The sequence below is a fragment of the Cyprinus carpio genome, chromosome A5 (assembly GCF_018340385.1).
Source record: "Cyprinus carpio isolate SPL01 chromosome A5, ASM1834038v1, whole genome shotgun sequence".
NCBI lineage: Eukaryota > Metazoa > Chordata > Actinopteri > Cypriniformes > Cyprinidae > Cyprinus > Cyprinus carpio.
Genome location: NC_056576.1, coordinates 24,637,560 through 24,657,422, shown reverse-complemented (window position 1 = coordinate 24,657,422; position 19,863 = coordinate 24,637,560). Strand labels below are relative to the sequence as shown.

Below are 19,863 nucleotides of genomic sequence, written 5' to 3'. Positions count from 1 at the left end.
TTGTTTAGGGGAATGCTTTGGTTTTGGAACATTATCTCATTCCAGGCAACAACAAAGCTTAACTGTTGAGGGCCATAACTCTCATCTGATATTTATGTTATGATACTGTTATGACTGTCCAGATATGTAATTACATGGGACCAAGAGCCGTGGCGATGGAGGGCATCATCCTGGCTGGTTTCCCTTAAGCTCAAAAAAAGGAAAATAACATTCCATCCCCAACACTTTGATATTGTGTTAATCCAACCATCATCCATAAAAATAAAAGGATGGTGCTCTGCAGCTTTCAGCCTGATTACATTTTAGTCAGTGTTGACAAGTCTGCACAGATGATGTTTGAATAACATATTATGAACTACCAAATCCACACAACCATGATGTGGATTCCTCAAGCTCCTCAGGTTATTAATTTTCATAAACAAGATATTACATGTGTCAAAAGCAGATCCATGAAGTGCATGTACGCTTACTCCCTTAATGTAAAATATGAGGTATAAACAGACTTGGTTTGCTGTTTTTACCTCAGTCTCTTTTTTCAGTTCATGTTACTAGTTCTGTTTATATAGTAGAATATTATATATAGTTATATATATATATATATATATATATATATTTATATTATCTTGCGATGTTCCCCATTTGTAAGTCACTTTGGGTTAAAGTGTCTTCTAAATGCAAGATATAGGGCTCAGGCTCAAGACTTTCATTTTTAATATTAACATAAAAAAAAATCCAATCTTCAAAAAAACAAACAATTCAATGTTTTTGCAGAAGATGAGCATGTTTTATGATTTAAAAATCGAAAAAAAATCGACGTCCAATAAATAAATAAAATATAAATCAGGGGGAGAGTCGACTTTTATAATTGTCTTTGACGTGAGCTTGTCAGGTGGTGAGATTGAATGTTTTTGAAACAAGATCCGGAATGACAATTAGAAGTAACTCTGGAGTTTATCATAAAAGCAGTGTATTGAATGTTTTTGCAAAAGATCCGGAATGACAATTAGAAGTAACTCTGGAGTTTAGGCTGATTTCAAATCGTATGGCGCCCTCTACTGGAAAGTCGAAGAATAACACAAATGTAACGTGTGTTGTCGTTATGTCGTAACAGTCGTCATATCTCTGAAAGGGCGGTGACTGACGTTACTGTTGCATGCAAGCAGAAATCTTAAGGAATATGGTGTTTACAAGACTGCATTGAGAGTCTTGTCGTTGTATCTGATTGTTTTCAATACATTGTTCCGTCGTCGTTGGAAAAAAGAAAGTAATCTCACGTTCTGAATAGCTTTTTAAAGGCGTCGGGCAGGAAAAAATATGGGGAATTGCTACACGGTAGGACCAAACGAAGCCTTGGTGGTGTCAGGTAACATATCCTATCAACTGCCTTCCGTTTTTCTCAAAGCAGTCCGCTTTTCGCGTGTATTATATTCAACTGAAATGTAGCTAACGTGGAATGTGTATGTAAATCATCATAAATGTTTTTTTTTTCTACAGTGTAACGTTAACTGCAATTAAAGCTTACTTTCTCAAGCGTTTCAGTCGAGTAGTGGATAAACAATCGTGCTTGTCTGTTGCACTGTGGTTTGTATTGCATGCAAATAACAATCCATCACTCGGTTTGTGTTGTTGTGCCTCACGCGTGCTCTGTTCCTTTTCGGTTTCGACGTGCTTGCGCAATGAAAGCGACTTTTCTCTTGAAATCCTCTTGGTTTGGAATATTGATTGTTTAAGATAGTTGTTTAGATTAAACACACGATTTATGTATTTGTGCTTTTTGACTGTGTACATGTTCCATGTGATGCCGCTGCCGCATCCATATCTGTATATAAATCATCTTAAGCCAAATCTATATATCACGTGATCAGATAATCATAACATGATTGTTGGCCTTTGTATGAAGACTATAAAACGTTTTCTCGAAGAATAAAAGTGGTCGTGTTTAATAAAAACGGTGTCAGTCAAGACCAGTGGTGCCCAATCCTGTTTCTGCAACCCTGATCAAACACAACTGAATCAATTAATCACCATCTTCAGGAGCACTTGATAATTACAGGCAGGTGTGATTATTGATCAGGGGTGGAACTGAGCTCCGCAGGTAGCTAGATCTCCAGGAACAGGTAGATATACTGCTCATTGTACAATAACCCTTTAAGCATGTCCCTGTTTGTAAAAATCGGGATTTGTTTACATAGTCCAAAGGCCTGATTTCTATAATTTTTTCATTACTTGTCTTCCTGGTATGTTAAAGAAAGGTTCCTGGGTTTCATAATTTTAAGTTACATTTATTTATTTATTTTTAATGGGGAAAATCAAGCAGGAATGGGATTGTGTGCACATGTAGGACAAAATAATAGCAAAATATAACGTTTTATTTCATTACATGAATTGAGTCTAAATCAATAGACTACATCAAAATTACCATATTGTTGTATGATTTTAATTGCTGGATACAATCAAGAAGGTCAAGACCTCTGTTCAATACACCTTTAAACTATAGCTACTTTTATATAGTTTATCAAATATACCCATCAGAGGCATTAATCACACATATCAGACTACTAAACTGTACACGGTCACACAATTTGCTAGTTCTTTTATTTTAAATGATGTTAACTACTAACTGAACAGTTTCCTGCAGGGTTATTTCCTCTTTGGTTAACCTGCCTCAACATTGTGTCCGCATTGGTCGTGTTTCATGAAATAAAGTCACATGCCAGAAGCTTCAATGGGCAACTCGTCTGTCTTTCACGTGACTGGTCTGGCTGCAGTTGTGCAAGTGATTCAAACAACAGCTGAGGATTGCTCACTAATAGCTGATGACATGCACGGAACTTGTTGGAATAGTTTCCACTTTCCAGTACCTCATTGCAGCATAAAGAGAGACAACCTCTGACTTGAATGGTTAGGGAACAGACCCATATACATAGATCTGTGAGGAATTTCCTCACATATCTCAAATACCTAATGGTTACAGGCCCCAGCTGTTTAAATATCACATCATGTTAAACATAGATCAGGAGTCCAGACTGATGCATAAACTTCAGGCAACATGACCTGAACGTTATAACATTGGCAGCTGAATGTAAACAATCTTACATTACCTCCCTGAAGTCCAGGTCACCTGTCATGGTTGACCCAACAATATCTATATTTGCACAGACAAGTAGCCTAAATATCTTGGAGAACTGGAAGGTCTGTTTTACACTTACCCATCTAATTCCTTGCCTCCCATGGCATTAGTTTGTTAGCCAAATCACAACATGAGTAACAGACTTCATTTTACATAATGAAATAGGATGTGCATGTTCATTTGGCCAAAAGATGTGTATGACTTAATCTGCTATTGATGGAAAAGTATGATACTTATGAGTTTGTTGTTCAAACAATAACAGACATGTTTACTTACTAGTAGTGTGATATGTGTGATGAATGCCTCTGATGGGTATATTTGAAGTGTTAAAAAAACACTTATTATTAACAGTTGTGCAGCTTAATATTTTTGTGTAAATGGTAATAATTTTAACCATAACTTTTGATGCATCCTTGTTGATTAAAAGTATTAATTTCTTTAGAAACAAATCTTACATCCCAGATTTTTTAACTGTATGTAGTAAGACGTTCCAGATGCACAAGCTGTTTTGTTTGGAACAGCTAGTTGATTATTGACTTGAGCGGATTTCTGTAAAGATTTAACCACCGTAGTGGTTTGGTTAGCCTGTAACTGTGAGTTGGGGCTTTCCAATGATTTTCATTGCATGTGGTTATAATGATGATGTTGTTCAGTGTGCAGTTTATAAACCAGTTTGGTGAGGCATGTACAAGGTTTTTACCTTTTGTAGGTGGTTGTAGCAGGGCAGCCGGTACTCAGGTTTACTTTAGTTTTCACTTACGTCATAAAAGAGGCGTGTGTTAATAATGATAGCAGCGAATAAAAAGAAGGTGTTCCTGAGGCAGATCACTTTTAAGCACATCTCGTGAATGGGCTAAAGTCAGGCAATTGTCCAGTAGGACTGTGTATCACCAGCAAAGTCACGATACTATCAGGGCCGCATTAAGACTGCACTGGACGCCTGGGGCTATGACTTACTGCAGGGCCCCCCATCACAATAATTATATATATATATATAATATTGTGTGTGTGTGTGTGTGTGTGTGTGTGTGCGGTTGTGTATATATAAAGCTTTAAATAGGATTTTTATCCCATATCGAAATTCTTGATGCACTGAAATTTCATAATTTTTGTTACCAATTTCAATATCACGAAAAATAATACTTGCCTAAGTAAAAATAAGCTTACTGAAGACAAGTAAACAGCTACAAATTAGGCTAAAACAGAACAAGGATCATAAATCGTCCTACTTGAAAAACTTAAAGCACTGAATAATAATTATTATTTTGTAAAAAGAAAATGTGCAAATAGACTGAATAGTCTTCACTGTATAAATTCAATATACTTTCATTCTTATTTATTTTACAAAAGTGATTCAGTCAAGGACAGTAAGTGATTTTATTTCTGATGTTTGATTTACATTATTGACACAAATGGCAACAACAGCTTGTGTCTCCCACAGCCTGTACAGCTCTGGTATAAAGAATGTTTTTGCCGGAATGTCTGCCCAGTAGAGAAAAGTTTTGCTCGGCAAGAAAAAAGATGGCTCCGCAACGTTGCTCTTAAAATGATTGATATGTTGTGTTAACTTTGCATTCAGAGTTTTTCTTTACTCTGGTATTTGGACTCATGTGAATGATGTTGCTCACAACTATGCAGGCACCATACTTTTTGTTGTTGTTTTTTTTTTTTTTTTGTTTTTTTTTTGTTTGTTTGTTTTTTTTTTGAGGGGGGGGTGATCTCTGAACTTTTCATTGTTTTTTAATTAGTTTTTTAGAATTGACAATTCATTTTGTTTGCTTTTTCTCTCCTCCTTTTTTGTGATTCGTTTCTGTGTGTAACTGGGAGCTTTAGAGTTATTTGGGAAAATTTAAATTTGACAGTTATTTCTGTCTGGCACCCGAACAAAGTGTTAAAAGTGTACACCTGGGTGTCACCACCATTACATGGTGAAAGTGGTGACTTACCAATAACTTGTGAAATGGGCTGAAAGATTTAGATTTTTACAATGGAAAAATATGGTTTGATTTTAAATGTAAAATGAATATTTATTAACAAAGTATCCACTTTAATGTTAGATTCCCATTCTAGAATACCACAAATAATTGAAAGCATGTTTGAGTTTAAAAGTGAGGTTAGTGTGGAATGTGTATTTGTGCTAAATATGCCGTGTCTATTTTCTCAGGTGGCTGCTGTGGCTCTGATGAGAAGACCTATACAGTGGGCGGCTGGGCCTGGGCATGGTGGCTTATCACCGACATACAGAAGTAAGAATGTTTATTCATTACATTCACTCCTGCTATTGTGTTCACTGACTCACAACGTAAACAAATCATTCTCCCACTGACTGAATGACTATTCTCCATATATGTACATTTCAGTTCCTCTTGAGTGGGCATTAGGACCATTTTAGAGACGTGTCACGGCATGCTCATATTTGTCTGGCTAGACTATTTAAACTTGTGAATATAATATAAGAAACTCCAGAGTACACACACCTGTGCCTGTTGTTTTCTTCCCAACATCTAAAACACATTGATTGTGACTAAAATAACTCCCTTTACTATCCGGAGAGGAAACAGCACTCTTCTTTTCAGTGATATAGTCTTCAGCTAAGACAGCATGTATCAGTAATGTATCCCCCCCCATAATATCAGTACTCAACCAATGTATCCCCCCCCATAAACTCACTTCATTTAGGCCTGGGTATCCAAGGCTAGTGTTTGGAAAGGTAAACAGAATTAATAACACTGAGTGTTGACTGAAGTTCAGCTTCAGTCATTACAAACAGAAGATCATTAATAGTACAGCACCTGCTGATGAATACATAGTATATTCAAAAATCTGTGGAACTGCCTTTATATAGGGCTTTAGACAATTAACATTGTTAACACTGGGTTATAGGAAACCTGGGTTATGATTTCGTTTCACACATTTTCATTCTGTGCGCTGGGTTAGGAAATAACCCTGGTTGTTCAGGTTTTGTACTGTACAATCGTAAACCCAGGGATAACTTTCTTATTTGCACATCTGCGGTGTCAGTATCACTGATTGCTGTTTAAACAATGGCTTGTCTCACTCCTGCACATCAGGCTTATTTACTAATGACTATCCAATTTGTCCTGAATAGACATTTTTTGGACCATAACTGTAAGAATAAAACGATTTCTGTCAATGCTTGACATTTTCAGTTTTCCTCAAACTAAGTTTCTCTGAAAGTGAGCTTTAAAAAGATGTTAAGCGCAGTGTAAAAAGCATAAACTGTGTGTCATTCAGTATGAGCACTGTTTATTGTGTAGGGTACACAGTGCTCGTAGCTGTTGGAACAGGCGTTCTCAACTCTGGCCCTCAAGGTCCACTTTCCTGCAGAGTTTACCTCCAACCTTGATCAAACTCACCTGTCAGTAACTTTCCGACAGAGATTGCCTTACTATTGGGAGATGAGAGGGTCTGTATTACTTACTATTGGAGAAAGTGTAATGGTCAACTTGGATCACATGCCTTAATAACCAATCACATTACAGCTTTGATGTCATTGAATTTCAGTCAGAGTTGTGCGACACTCAATCGCCATTTACAGATACCATAATGAGAAGTGCTGTAAGCTGAATCCCAGCTGTCGCACAAAGTCAGTGACTTCTTAAGGGCCAGAATTGAGAACCCTCTGTGTTTGAACATTAGTATGACGAGTCAAATGTATGAAATAAGATAACTGTTAATCATTCTGAAGTGTATGATTTATATCAATTTCTTGTTTCCTTCTTTAATCATTATTGAGATGCATGTGCATTCTATAATAACCAGTCTGCCTTTTCTCTGATGTTCCTCTCCTGTTCATTTCTTTAAGTGTTTGCTGAGCTAATCTGCCTTTAAGCGCTGGACTCACCCGTACCATTCTAACCATTTCATCTGTCTCACTTCTCTCAATCATTAGAATAATAAGATTAATAAAATCAATCAAAACACTGAAAATAATAATCTTAAAGACTTTTATTACTTGTCCATGTCTGCACAGTGGAAGGATTTAGTTCTTGAGCAAGAGATGTGTCAGAGAATAACACTGCTGAAGATGCTTTTATACATTAAAAAATACTTCATTGACAGCATCCGCCATCAGAAACAACAAATTGTAATATAAAAAAAACCGCCATCAGGAAGTTGGTCATCTATCAGCGAGTCATGTTACAACACATGGATGTGAAAAAAAAAAAAAAAAAAAAGGTATTCTATTACAGAAAAGCAGCTATGAGTTTTAATGTTACAGCTAAAATGAAAATGTGTATTTCATCCTTTTTTATTGTCCGAGTCAATAGGAAGATGAAATTAAATGCAATTTCTAGAGAGGGATTAAAAGTAAAAAAGAACTGTAAATATTGGTTGTGTTGTAAACAGTGGTAACAGTTGTTCAGCTGAGTGCATAGCTTAGAAATAATGCAAGGCTGGGTGGGATATCTCTTACCATCCCCTTTCCTTGATAAAGAACGCCCTGTTTCATTTCAGTCCAATTAAAGAGCTACTCTTTTTAAAAGAGACAAAAAACAAACAAATAAATTAGTATGAAGTATACAGAAAAGGGTCGTTGATGAGCGGTCCATACTCGCTGCTCACAACAACTATACTGGTAGATGGTGCATAATTAACTTTGTACATATAGGCTGAATCCTAGACTATGGTCTCTACACTGTGAAAACTCCCCTGTTAAAAATGTTTTTGCTATAGGGTTAATAAGGTTTAACCAAAATTGCCCAAAAAACCAACAAAAAAAAAATACTATCTGGGACCCCTGTTTCCACCCAGTGAGTCAGTTAGCTTGCTGAGCTGCAGGACATAAACAATGTGAAAGACTGTAAACATAAAGTGACAGCTTCAGTGATTATAATTGGATCTTTGTCATATTATTTGCTTAAAAACAAAAAAAAATACAATTATTAATATATTAAAACAATCTAACTTAAAATGCTTATATATATATATATATATACACAAATCTTTTACACTATATAATGCTATATATATATATGATTTAAACTGAAATCATATATATATATATATACATACATATATACATGCATGCTGCAATCTAGATTTAAACTGAAATCATGTCTTTTTGTCCCTCAACAGCTGCTGTATTTTGTTTTCTTGAAACTTTCTTTAATAACAAAATTAATTGTGGTTAATTTACCCCAAGACACACCCCAAGTTTCTTTTAATAATTGATTATATTTGCTATATATAATAGTTCTGTTAATATTATAGGGATCCTTTGAATATTGTGTTGGACAATGAGGGACCTTTGAGTTAAGAAGGTTGAGAACCACTGGTTTTGTTTTGTTCAGATTTGTAATGTATTGCAGCTCTTAATTTAATAACAGTTATCTTGATTTGAATTTGTAGCCTACATAAAGAATATGACACATAATTAACCTACACACAATTTTTATAATGTAATGCATTGTAATCTGTTGAAATTATACTAAGGTCTATTTAAAAATGTAAGAATAATATTTTTTTGTGCATCATTTTGTCCAAATCCATCTGTAGTATAAACACCCGATCAGAAATGGAAATTGCTTTGTCATAGATGTTTAAAGGAGTAATCTGAGGTTGTGAATGCCAACAGGTATAGTGCGAAGGCAAAGCATAATGGACATCCATTCAGAGTCAGTCATGAGATTTCAAAGATAAATGACATGATATGAAAGGTCTCTCCATATGCAGCAGACAGCGGCTCCCTGATGGTCTGGGTCTGGATTCAACTGCAATCAACACCAGCACCCATACTCCCTAACCTTGGACCCTGACCTCTGTCCTCCCCTTTCACATATTTTAACACACTGATAATATTGTGCTGTCCTGCCTTCCCTCCTTCCCACCCTCCTCATCCTCTCTCCCCCTCCCCTCCACCCCCCATCTCCCCCACATAGACTCTCTCTGGAGATAATGACCATCCTCTGTCGCTGTGAGAATATCGAAACTTCGGAGGGTGTCCCCTTGGATGTGACAGGGGTCGCTCAGGTAATCACACTGAATGAAACAAGCCAACCAAATGAGACAGAGAACAATTTGAAGTGCTCAGGATGTGAAGGGCGGTGGCCTGGTTCCATTTCCCATGTTACACACATACACATGCTCTCGCGCTCTCTTCCACACTCTAGTGTTGGTCTTCCTCTGCAGTGAAGGAGAGCCAGTCATCTCTCACTGTCCTTGTCTGGAGTTTGGCTACGCAGCGCTCATGGCTCATGTAACTGATGTCTCACATCAGCCTGTTTTGACTGTTGGGTCTGTAATGGATGACAAATCTATCAGATGGGCTTTCAGGAATATTGTGGGTTGGGAAATAATCTTTAAGATGCCATTACAGCTCATGGTCAAAACACCTGATTTGTGCCGACCAAATGGTGTGTCTTCGTGTTTTCACCCTACAGATTCATTTTGTGTTGTTTACCTTCACGTCTTTCTTTAATCCCACCTTCTTTCCTGTTTTCACACCGCTTGACATTCTTCCCGTAGATCATAGCCAACTTTTTTGGTTTGTTTCCCTTTTTTTGCGTTTTCCACAGGATAACCCTTGAGATTATGACCCTGCAACCCAAGTGTGAGGATGTAGAGACAGCGGAGGGGGTAGCTATTACTGTCACAGGTGTGGCACAGGTAAACCACCTTACCTCACCTAATCTCAGCTCCAAATGCCACTTTCAGGTTTGCCAGACTGGGTTCAGACCCGACACCCCTTTATCATGCTTTTTTCTCTCATTTGCTTCCCTCCTTTTCTGGTCCCTGAATTTGACCCCCCTCATGATGCACAGTGCCAATCTTAGCATGTTAATCAGACTGAAGGTCACTGATTTGTGCATGATATGATTAACTGTTGTTCAGTCAATCAAAGACTGAAAAAGTTAAGTAAAATAACAAAACAATTTACAAGAATGGCTCTCTTCCAAAACCCAGTTAGATATCTTTGTTGTATACTGGCTTCTAGACAGCATCCTATCTGGAATCTAACACTTATACTGTAAGTGACTATAATTACTAGATGCAACCCAGGATGTTCTACTTTTTGAGAATTATGCATTTCTGTGGCAACATTATTAAAAGGAATCTGTGTAGTTTTAAGAACTCAGTAGACAAAACTACAATACAGAAAGCAAAAATTGTTATGCAAATGCATTATTAACATTAACATAATTTTGCAGTACATTAGAGTAAGATATTAACAAAAGTCAGTTATGTTAATCATTTAAAAAGATGTATTATAATAACTGCATGTTACTGCCAAATGTTTTCTCATGACTTTGCAGTGGTCTGGTGGTACAAGTCGTAGCTCTCAGAAGATTCAGGGTTTACAAGTTTTATGAGTTCTACAAGGACATGAAACATTTTAAATCTCCTAAATACTACAAGGCCTGCATGTACCTACTCTAACAAGCATAAAAATATGTATCATAGAAATATTGAATAAAATTGTCCTCTGGGCTCATGGCAATAAATTATGAGATTGACTTCTCCACAATAGATACAGAATTTGGCCCAAATGAGGTGTCTAATCTTCCTATATTTTGAAACAGCTGTTGCATCGGGAGTGCATCTGTGATGCCTGATATTTCACCAATACTGAATTTCTCTGCCGATACCGATTATTCAGAATTATATTTGCAGATGCTGATACCAATAGTTTGGTTTTCTTAAGGAAAAAAATCTCTCCTAAACTATGCCAAGTACACAGGGAACCATATCATTTGGCACTTTACTATAATATTAAAGGTTAAAATTAACAACAGAGCTATCATATTCAACTGAAATTTATTTTCAGATATCACAATTACACTTAAATGGAAATTGAAATGTCTGTTTACAACTCATTTGACCATAGTCTTCATAAATACCTGCCTTCGTGCCAGATTTATTCAAACATATATAATTATAAGTAAAAAAATCTCCTCTTTAGTGTTGTTTTATAGCTAAATAATGAACTGTGAACAGTGGATGCTGAGGTAAATGCCACGCTAAGTGACATGCTGTTCACAATGTTTTATTGGCATCTTTCATCAGTTGAAACACTGATTGAGCGATTACATTAGAGCTATACTGTTTTTTTGAACATACCTTCTGATGTTCATTCATGTTTATTTTGCACTATAACTTATTGAAGTGCAGAGGAAAACTGCAGATCTGGCAACCCTGGCTTGAACTACTAGTAATTCAAAGGGTCAAATAGAGCATGCTTTAATGTTGCTATTTTTAACTGTTAATTTCTTATTGTCACATTAATATTGACAGCCCTAAATTCAATGGAGAGATTTTCTTCACACATAGTATGAGTTGCAGTCTGACACGTTTTTCCGCCACCTTTTGATTGAAAAGGATATCATCGGCCGATGGCCAAAAGTAAAATAAATTGCTTTTATCTGCCGATACAGATTATTGGCCAATACATCGGTGCATCTCTATACTGCCACATGCTAGGTTTAAGAACAGAGCCAGTATGTTGCCACATTCTGTGACCTTCATGTCATTGTAGTGTAGATGTTACAGATGTTTGTAATTGTTTTCTTTTTTAACCATTTAAAAGCTTTTCTCAAGCAGACAAAAGGAATCTGGATGAAATTATATGATGATTTTTTTTTTCTTGGATGTCTTTACCTTGACAGTTTTGTCAGCTAGTCAAAACTTGCTGTGTTTATCTGAACTCACATGTTTACTCTTATGAACATTTCTCTGCTCTTCAGTGTGGAAGTGCTAATTTCCACTATGGTTACAGCTGAGCAGCATATTGCATTACCTGTATTTTAAGAGATTTAATTTCAGTTCCCAAAGCCTGATTTTCTTTTTTTTAATCTGTTATTTTTTTCTCCCTGTGAATACTTAGTCTGGTGTGAACAATGAGAGCATTATAACACAAAGAGGCAGTCCAGCCATTACACTGCATTTATCTCTGGTAATCACATGTGATTGGATGAGAAACTTAAGCAAGACATTCCACAATTCAGTCTCCATAGAGACTTGAGCTCAAGGTCTCTTCATAGAGAGCCTGTGTGATTACATTTGTCCATTGTATCAAAACAGCGACAGTTATTCAATAAGAATGAGTCTGTAATACACTGCTTTGCCCTGCATCTTATACCTAGGGGTGTAATTTGGGCGTTTCATCAATATATTTGATTTTTATTCTCTTAGTCAGCAATGCAATATTTGTTGAAACCTTAAAACATGCCACAATAACATTAGGATTTGAAAATTGCAAATTATGTAGTTCCATAGGGACATCCACATCAAAAAAATACTGAATACTAAAATAAAGGGAAAAAATGCCTAATGACAGGTCATCATTGGCTTGTGCAATGAGATACGCACTGACAACAGTCAAAAAAAGCATTTTATTCTTCTAAAATGTGCACGTCTAGTTTCTCCATTTTGATTTTTTTATGCGTTTTATCATATTGTTAGTCTCTCATTTGTTTGGTGTCTCAATCCATATCAATGTATCATTACATCCATCGTTAACCCCCCAACTGATGGACCCACTTATCTGTTTGTCTGCAATATCCTCTTCCTTGAGTCTGTTTTCTGTTAGAAATCAATCCTCATATATGTTCACTAGCAGACAAAGATACATACCCAGATAATACTTGTACTTTGGGTTGTTGTTGGGTTTTTTTTTGTTTGTTTGTTTGTTTTTTTTAGTTCAAAATAGCATTTTCTTATCAATGTGGAAAACTTCAAGAGAAAGTTTTCTTTAATCCTAGAACACATTTTAGTCTTGCCCTACTTTCGTTTTTACTGTCTTGCACGATTTCCTCCCTTTGAGTTTATGCTGTGGTTTCCCATGAGCGCAACATGTGAAAGATTCTTTTTGTTTTAGTTCGGGGCAAAATGTTGCTGTCAGTGCACGCAGCCTCCATTTAAATAAATATTAAATGTAAAATATCAAACAATAAAATCTTTGGAGTGTTACAAGCTCTTGGTGCATAAAGATGATCTGTAAAGTTGCAAAGACTAAAGTCTAAAATTTAAAGAGATATTATTTATAAAAGTTAAGACTTGTCCACGCCCCCCTAAAATGGCTCATTTAAACACGCCCCCACATATCTACGTCACTGTGTGGGAAGATTTGCAAAACGCGGCCCAAATGTTCATGCGAAGAAAGAAGGCGTACCTTTTATTCATGCCTAAAGGTGATCCGTGCTGGTTGCTCAGGAAATACATCAACTTCACGCTGTGGATTCCCAGATCGGCTTTCACCGTGGACGAAGCGGAGTCCAGCCTGGGGTCGTCACATGTGATTGCTGCAACCCCCGGCCACTCCTTCGTCGAATCCGCCAACCATTCCTCGTTATAGCCGCTGGCTGCTGCTCACTCAAGCCGTGGGCCGTTCCTCACTCTTTGCACGGACAGTCTGGCACTTCTGACTCACGGTATGTAAGTAGGTTTACATATGTAAAGAATTTGCAACTGATGATTCAAACACGAATTTTGAGCAGTGTAGAGTAGCACTTGTTGTTTGTCGTTTCTCCGATCACAAATGCAGACATGGTTTTATGTTTGCGCGATATTCAACACAATGCGTAAAAAGACAGTACAAGTTATTATAATCAGTAATTATGTCCCCACTGGATGCAACAATGGCCTCGTTTGTAATATGTTTTATTGTTTTTGTCCTGTCATGCCGGTCGGGACACACCATAACAGTATATGTTGAGGGGCGTAACATTTCCGTCAGACGCTTGAAACCTTTGGCCAATCACAACTCACTGGATAGCTGGCCAATCAGAGCACATCTCGCTTTTCAGACCAAAGAGCTTTGTAAAAAATGATGCGTTTCAGTAGGCGGGGCATAGAGGAGAAACAATAATGTACATTATTTGAAAAATAATGTGTTTTTTGAACTTTAAACCACATAAACACATTTCATTACACCAAATACACAAAATAATGTTCTTTGTAGCAGCATCATATGACCCCTTTAAAGCATGGCTCCCCCTGCTGACTGTGAATGCTACAATACTTCATTGTTATTGATATTTTTTTATTTACATTTCTATCCTAAATGACTGCAGATTCTGAAATAACTCAATTAGACTCTGTAATATTCATCTTTTCCACTGGCCTGTCAAGTTCTGTTCACACCGACACAAGTTTTCAGCAGGAAGATATGCTCGGATTTTTGCATGCGAGTTGTCTGTTCAGACCAATTTTTGAAAAGTTTAAATACCCTAGTTACTCTGGGACAAAAAGCCAAGAAACACCAGATACAAGAGTACAATGATGAGAGTCAGTGTCCAGATTCTTCCTCTGTTATTTACTGTCATTTATCAAAATACTCTGTTCGTGAGCACCACCAGTCATGAGTTTGTTTAACAGCAGCAGCTCTGGGCATGTGACAAAAAGTACGAATCTTATTGGTTGGCCAGTTTTCTTCGCAGTGCAACTGAAAATGTTCAAATGTTTTATTACACCAATTTTTCTGCACTGAATGTTAATCTTGGTGTGAACAGGCCTTCATTCTGAATACTCTAAAAATGTAATATCTGTATTTCTATTTGGAAATATGGTTCCAGGCCTGGAACATTTATCTACAGCATCTGCAGTACTAGACCAGCCATTACCAGATGCCATTCACAGCAATTACATTGCTCCTGTAATATGGAGTAATTTGAGATTCATTCTGCGTCTAATGTTCCCCCATCCACATTTGTGGCATCATGCTGCAGTGTATTGCATTGCTTGTAATAAACCACATCTTTAACTGTTTGATGACTGCTCGACTATGGAGAGGATGCACCCTCCTGTTAGAGTTGGTTGAAGTTCACCTTTGACACTGCACTGAAATCAGCTTTCATCATAATCATGTACTGCTGCAATAACCAGGCCACATGCATGTTTTTTATTTCATATTTTAAATGGGAAGCTGGTTGTAGTTCAGTAGACGCATGACTTCATTCTCCTTTTTACAGCCATGGAGAGAGATTTTTTTTGTTTGCACATTGATTGCATTGAAAATGCCTTGCAGTTAATCCTGGTATTATATTATTTTTATTTCTTTTACTTGATTTTGCACGCAGACATGAACAGTCAGACCTAATTTTGAGTTTGTTAAAGGTTTTTTCTCCCATCAGGTTTTACCACCCTTTATATAAAAATATGTGTCTATATTCTTAGCTTTTTAATAATATTATGTATATCTCAGTTGTTGTTTTTTTTTATTATTATTATTATAGGTTTTGCAAGACAAGGATAGCAAAACATGTAATCACCCTGACTTTAGAAAACTTAAAAAAAAAAAAATAGCAAATAAAAACTCATGGCAATATTCACAATTTTATTAATTAAACTTTTATGTAAAGTAATGAATCACAAATATATTGTAAATATTATATATATCACCCAGCCATTCACTCTGCTTGAATGTAATGAGACATTTGGACTTCTTAAATATTTTATTTCATATTCTGTTTATCAACACCATAAACATATTCTTTTACATAATGATTTGCAAGCTTTTGCATGTGAATTCAGAGTGGCATGAATACTGACTGAAGCATGTCCCTCAATCAATAACAACCTCAGTTATACCCAACATTACAACATCCAGCAGATTTGGTTGTGCTTAATGTCTGTCCCTCACACCTGGAAAATATTCTTTCACATATGTCAAACTGTAAGTTTTGATCCAATATCATATATAAGAAAACTGTTAAGATGCTGGAAGATTCTGAGTGTGTCTCTGAAACATTTTTGCTATATTATAGCTATTCATAACCATAAATGTGTACAGTAAAACATCAGCTGACTGTTCTACTTTATATGTGGAGTGCATTGTATTAAGCTGTAGGTGTCAATGGCATGCTGTGATCCAGTTCATGTCATGGTCCATGACTATATGTGTTCTACTACTAGGTGAAGGTCATGAATGACAAAGAGCTGCTGGGTTATGCCTGTGAACAGTTCCTGGGGAAGACAGTGGTAGAGATTAGAAGTGTCATTCTGCAGACGCTGGAAGGTCACCTGCGCTCTATTCTGGGTGAGTGACGCTGGACACTTGTGTCTGTCTTCAATAGTGTGCTCTTAACTTCACTGAGGAGAGTTCAGACAGTGTGCACAGGAAGTGTTAGGTCTAAGTTCTTGCCAGATAAGTAACATGACCAGCAGCCCTTCTTATCATCAGATCAGTCAAGGTTAGGGGCATTGTGTGATTAAAAGCTTAAGACCACATAATGTCCCTAACCTAATAAGACGTATATCCATTTGCTGGAGGACGGATGAGGGGCATGAAAACAAGGGAACATCATGTCTTTCACATCCCCATTAACCTCATTTGCTTGTGTTTACAGGGACTCTGACGGTGGAGCAGATCTACCAGGATAGGGATCAGTTTGCCAAGCTGGTGAGGGAGGTGGCAGCACCCGATGTGGGCAGAATGGGCATCGAGATCCTAAGCTTTACTATTAAGGTGTGCTTCCATTGGTACATGGATACACATGGATGGAGTTTCTGTTTTACTTTGTTTTCAACAATCAATCATTGTCTTTCAAAAAAACCTGCAAATTGCAGTTTCCAGGGTAAAAACGTTATCTGTTTTCTCCCATTAGGATGTCTATGATAAGGTGGACTATTTGAGTTCCTTGGGGAAATCCCAGACTGCTGCTGTTCAGAGAGATGCTGACATTGGCGTGGCTGAAGCAGAGAGAGATGCTGGAATCAGGGTAAGCTGAAGAAATAAAGGAGTCACTTTCCCTGATAGCAGTACAAAAATAGCTCTTGGAAATGTAAATATGTGGTTAAAAAAACCTTTAGAGATGAATGGTCAGGGAGAAATATTGATCATCAGGATGTCAAAATATTTCAGATAATAATTCAGATCAGAATCATTTTGGAAATATCAGAGAAAATAAAAACCTATCTTGAAAAGTAAAGGCTTGCATTTTTTAAAAAAGATTTATATACAAAATAAAAGTTTGTATTCATCGTGAAAAAATGCACCATGGTTTCCACAAAAATATTAAGCAGCACAGATGTTTTGTGCATTTTTAATAATAATAAATGTTTCTTGAGCACCAAATCAGCCTGTTAGTGACAATGAAGACTGGATTAATGGCTGCTGAAAATTCAGCTTTGCTATCAGCAATAAATAACATTTTAATATATATTACAATAGAAAACACTCATTTTAAATTGTAATAATATTTTACAGTATTACTATTTTACTCAATTTTTAAACAAATAAATGCAGACTTGGTAAAGATAAGAGACTTCTTTCAAAAACATCATTAATCTTACCAACAATATGTACAGTATTATTGTCATAAACATGAAATAAAGATCCAAATTAAATGACAAAATTTAGATAAGAGTACTTAAAACCAAAATGAATATTTCACTCGGTACCGGACTGGCTAGTTTAAGACCAAATTCTGATTTGTTTTTTGGTAATTAAAATGAACTTATTATTTAAATTCGTTTTTACTACAGTTGCTAAAGTATGAATTTAACAGACTTTGAGGCAGGAGAGAAGTTGTGGAAAATGTGAAAAAGCAAGTGGTGTGGAACTTTTTTTTTCTCCCATTCCTTATTCCCTTGTTTTAGGAAGCAGACTGTAAGAAGGAGATGATGGATGTGAAATTCCAAGCCGATACAAGAATGGCAGACTCAAAGAGAGAGCTGGAGATGCAGAAGGCTGCCTTCAATCAAGAAGTGAACACTAAGGTAGAGCTGATTATTCCTCTGGTTATTTTAATACTGCAGTTGCACTGATCAATCAAATATGTGACACTTAAACACAACAAATATAATCGTTTTTTCCTTTCACCTATCTCAGAAAGCTGAGGCGCAATTGGCCTATGAGCTTCAGGCAGCCAAGGAGCAGCAGAAGATCAGACTGGAGGAGATTGAGATCGAGGTGGTTCAAAGGAAAAAGCAGATCACCATTGAGGAAAAGGAGATCCTAAGGACAGATAAAGAGCTGATCGCCACTGTGAGGAGACCAGCTGAGGCTGAAGCCTACAAGATGCAGCAGCTCGCTGAGGCACAGAAGTGAGTAACACGAGTTAGTGAGTTGTATATGTACAATTGGTATATTATAGTTTAAGGGAGCCAGATAACAAAGGACTCATGGAGTGGTTCTGTCTTCTGCTCCTCTCTCTCAGGATAAAGAAGGTGTTGATGGCACAGGCTGAAGCAGAGAAGATCAAGCGTATTGGAGAAGCAGAGGCCGGCTCCATTGAGGCTGTGGGTAAAGCTGAAGCAGAGAAGATGAGGCTCAAAGCTGAGGCCTATCAGCAGTACGGAGAGGCTGCAAAGACTGCCCTCGTCCTTGAGGCTCTGCCAAAGGTGTGTGGAAGTCTGGGAACTTCTGAACAAATGTTGAATGAGATTACAGTAATTGCAGATGCAGTGTGCTCCGATTTTTTTTTTTCTTTTTCTCTGCAAATCTTTAAGTGTGATCAGACCTCTCCGACACTAATAATAGTTAAAACACTAACTTTGAGTAATTTTTCATTTTATTTTTTTTAAAGATGATACTCTAAAGAATCAAGCTGAATGTGTTTTTGTTGTGTCACAGATTGCTGCACAGGTGGCAGCACCCTTGAGCCGTACCAATGAGATTGTGATCCTGAGCGGCGACGGTGGCCGTGTCACTGGGGAAGTGAATCGTCTTTTGGCTGAACTACCTGTTTCTGTAAACGCCCTCACATCCAAGGATAATACCAATGTTCAAACACTTATGTTCAAACATTTATTTAATTTAAGATTTATTTTTTTTTATTTTTATTTTTTAAATGAAGGCTGCATTCATTTGATCAAAAAAAAAAAAAAAAAAAAACTAATCATGTAAATATGTTGTTTCTCTCCAGATCCCTTTGCTTCAGAAGATGTCCAATCGTCAAGCTTGAACACGCTCCTTCCACTCTGCTGCCTTTCCGACACTCCCACATTGATTGCCTTGAAAAGAAACACTTGAAAGCTGTTTTCTTTTAACAGAAATGAGGCTTTGATTTTTTTTAGACCCCTGGTGCCTTACCTCTTCAGGACCAGATTCTCTGCATGTGCTCTTGTATTGTCACTTATATCCTTTTTTGTCTGTTTGCTCAAACGACATACCACAATTATAATTATTTTTGTTAATCACAGAACTGTTTCATAAAATTCACCACTGGGCAGCTGCAGATCTTTGTGTATGTAGTAATTTAGAAGATAAGGATGTTTTCCCATTTTAATGAGTAGCTAAGGTTGTATTCACAGTTATATTTATGCAGTGTATGAAGATATAAAGAAGCATAGTGTAGAAGAGCCATTAGTTTGTTGCAGCATGATTAGTGGATTGATCAACTGGGCCTTTGAAATCATGAAGACATTGCTGTTCAGGTCAAATAGTGGCACAGGAATGAGGAGGACTGACTTTTAGTTGATCTAACCAATACATTTAGACATAGGTTCATTTGTAAACATATTTTTGTACAGTTCAAACATTAATCACTCTAGTAATATATATATATTTTTTTTATAGTGGGATGAAAACAATCAGTTTGTTACTTTTTAAAAGTTTGATTTTAGGGTTGTAGGTCGAATCATACTTTCACTGTGCAGTCAATCATGAGAAACTACGCCGTGTGATTCATAATCGTATCTGTATGTATATTCTTTGAGAATGTTTTGCCTATTTTTTGGATAATAGTGGTCCAAATGCATTTTTACTGAGATGCAAGCAAAGGCCAAAACATGCTGAATTATCAGGATTTAGAAAAGTATATTTATTTTTC

At 36.7% G+C, this 19,863-nt stretch overlaps 1 protein-coding gene across 1 annotated transcript; it reads left to right on the top strand.

Annotated features, from left to right (window-relative positions):
- The first annotated feature begins 1,104 nt into the window (after positions 1-1,104).
- On the top strand, positions 1,105-18,996 carry LOC109082393 (flotillin-2a-like). The gene is made up of 11 exons (XM_042757398.1): positions 1,105-1,363; positions 5,295-5,376; positions 9,670-9,760; positions 16,004-16,127; positions 16,438-16,556; positions 16,696-16,809; positions 17,690-17,809; positions 17,922-18,136; positions 18,250-18,433; positions 18,666-18,815; positions 18,958-18,996. The coding sequence occupies exons 1-11, from the start codon at positions 1,315-1,317 to the stop codon at positions 18,994-18,996; spliced, it is 1,287 nt and encodes a 428-aa protein (XP_042613332.1). The 5' UTR covers positions 1,105-1,314.
- The last annotated feature ends 867 nt before the right edge of the window (positions 18,997-19,863 follow it).

Coding starts and splice junctions, on each gene's coding strand:
- LOC109082393 (XM_042757398.1), top strand. CDS start 1,315: ATGGGGAATTGCTACACGGTAGGACCAAACGAAGCCTTGGTGGTGTCA. Junction 16,557..16,695: donor TCCTAAGCTTTACTATTAAG/GTGTGCTTCCAT, acceptor TTCTCCCATTAG/GATGTCTATGATAAGGTGGA. Junction 18,816..18,957: donor CATCCAAGGATAATACCAAT/GTTCAAACACTT, acceptor GTTTCTCTCCAG/ATCCCTTTGCTTCAGAAGAT.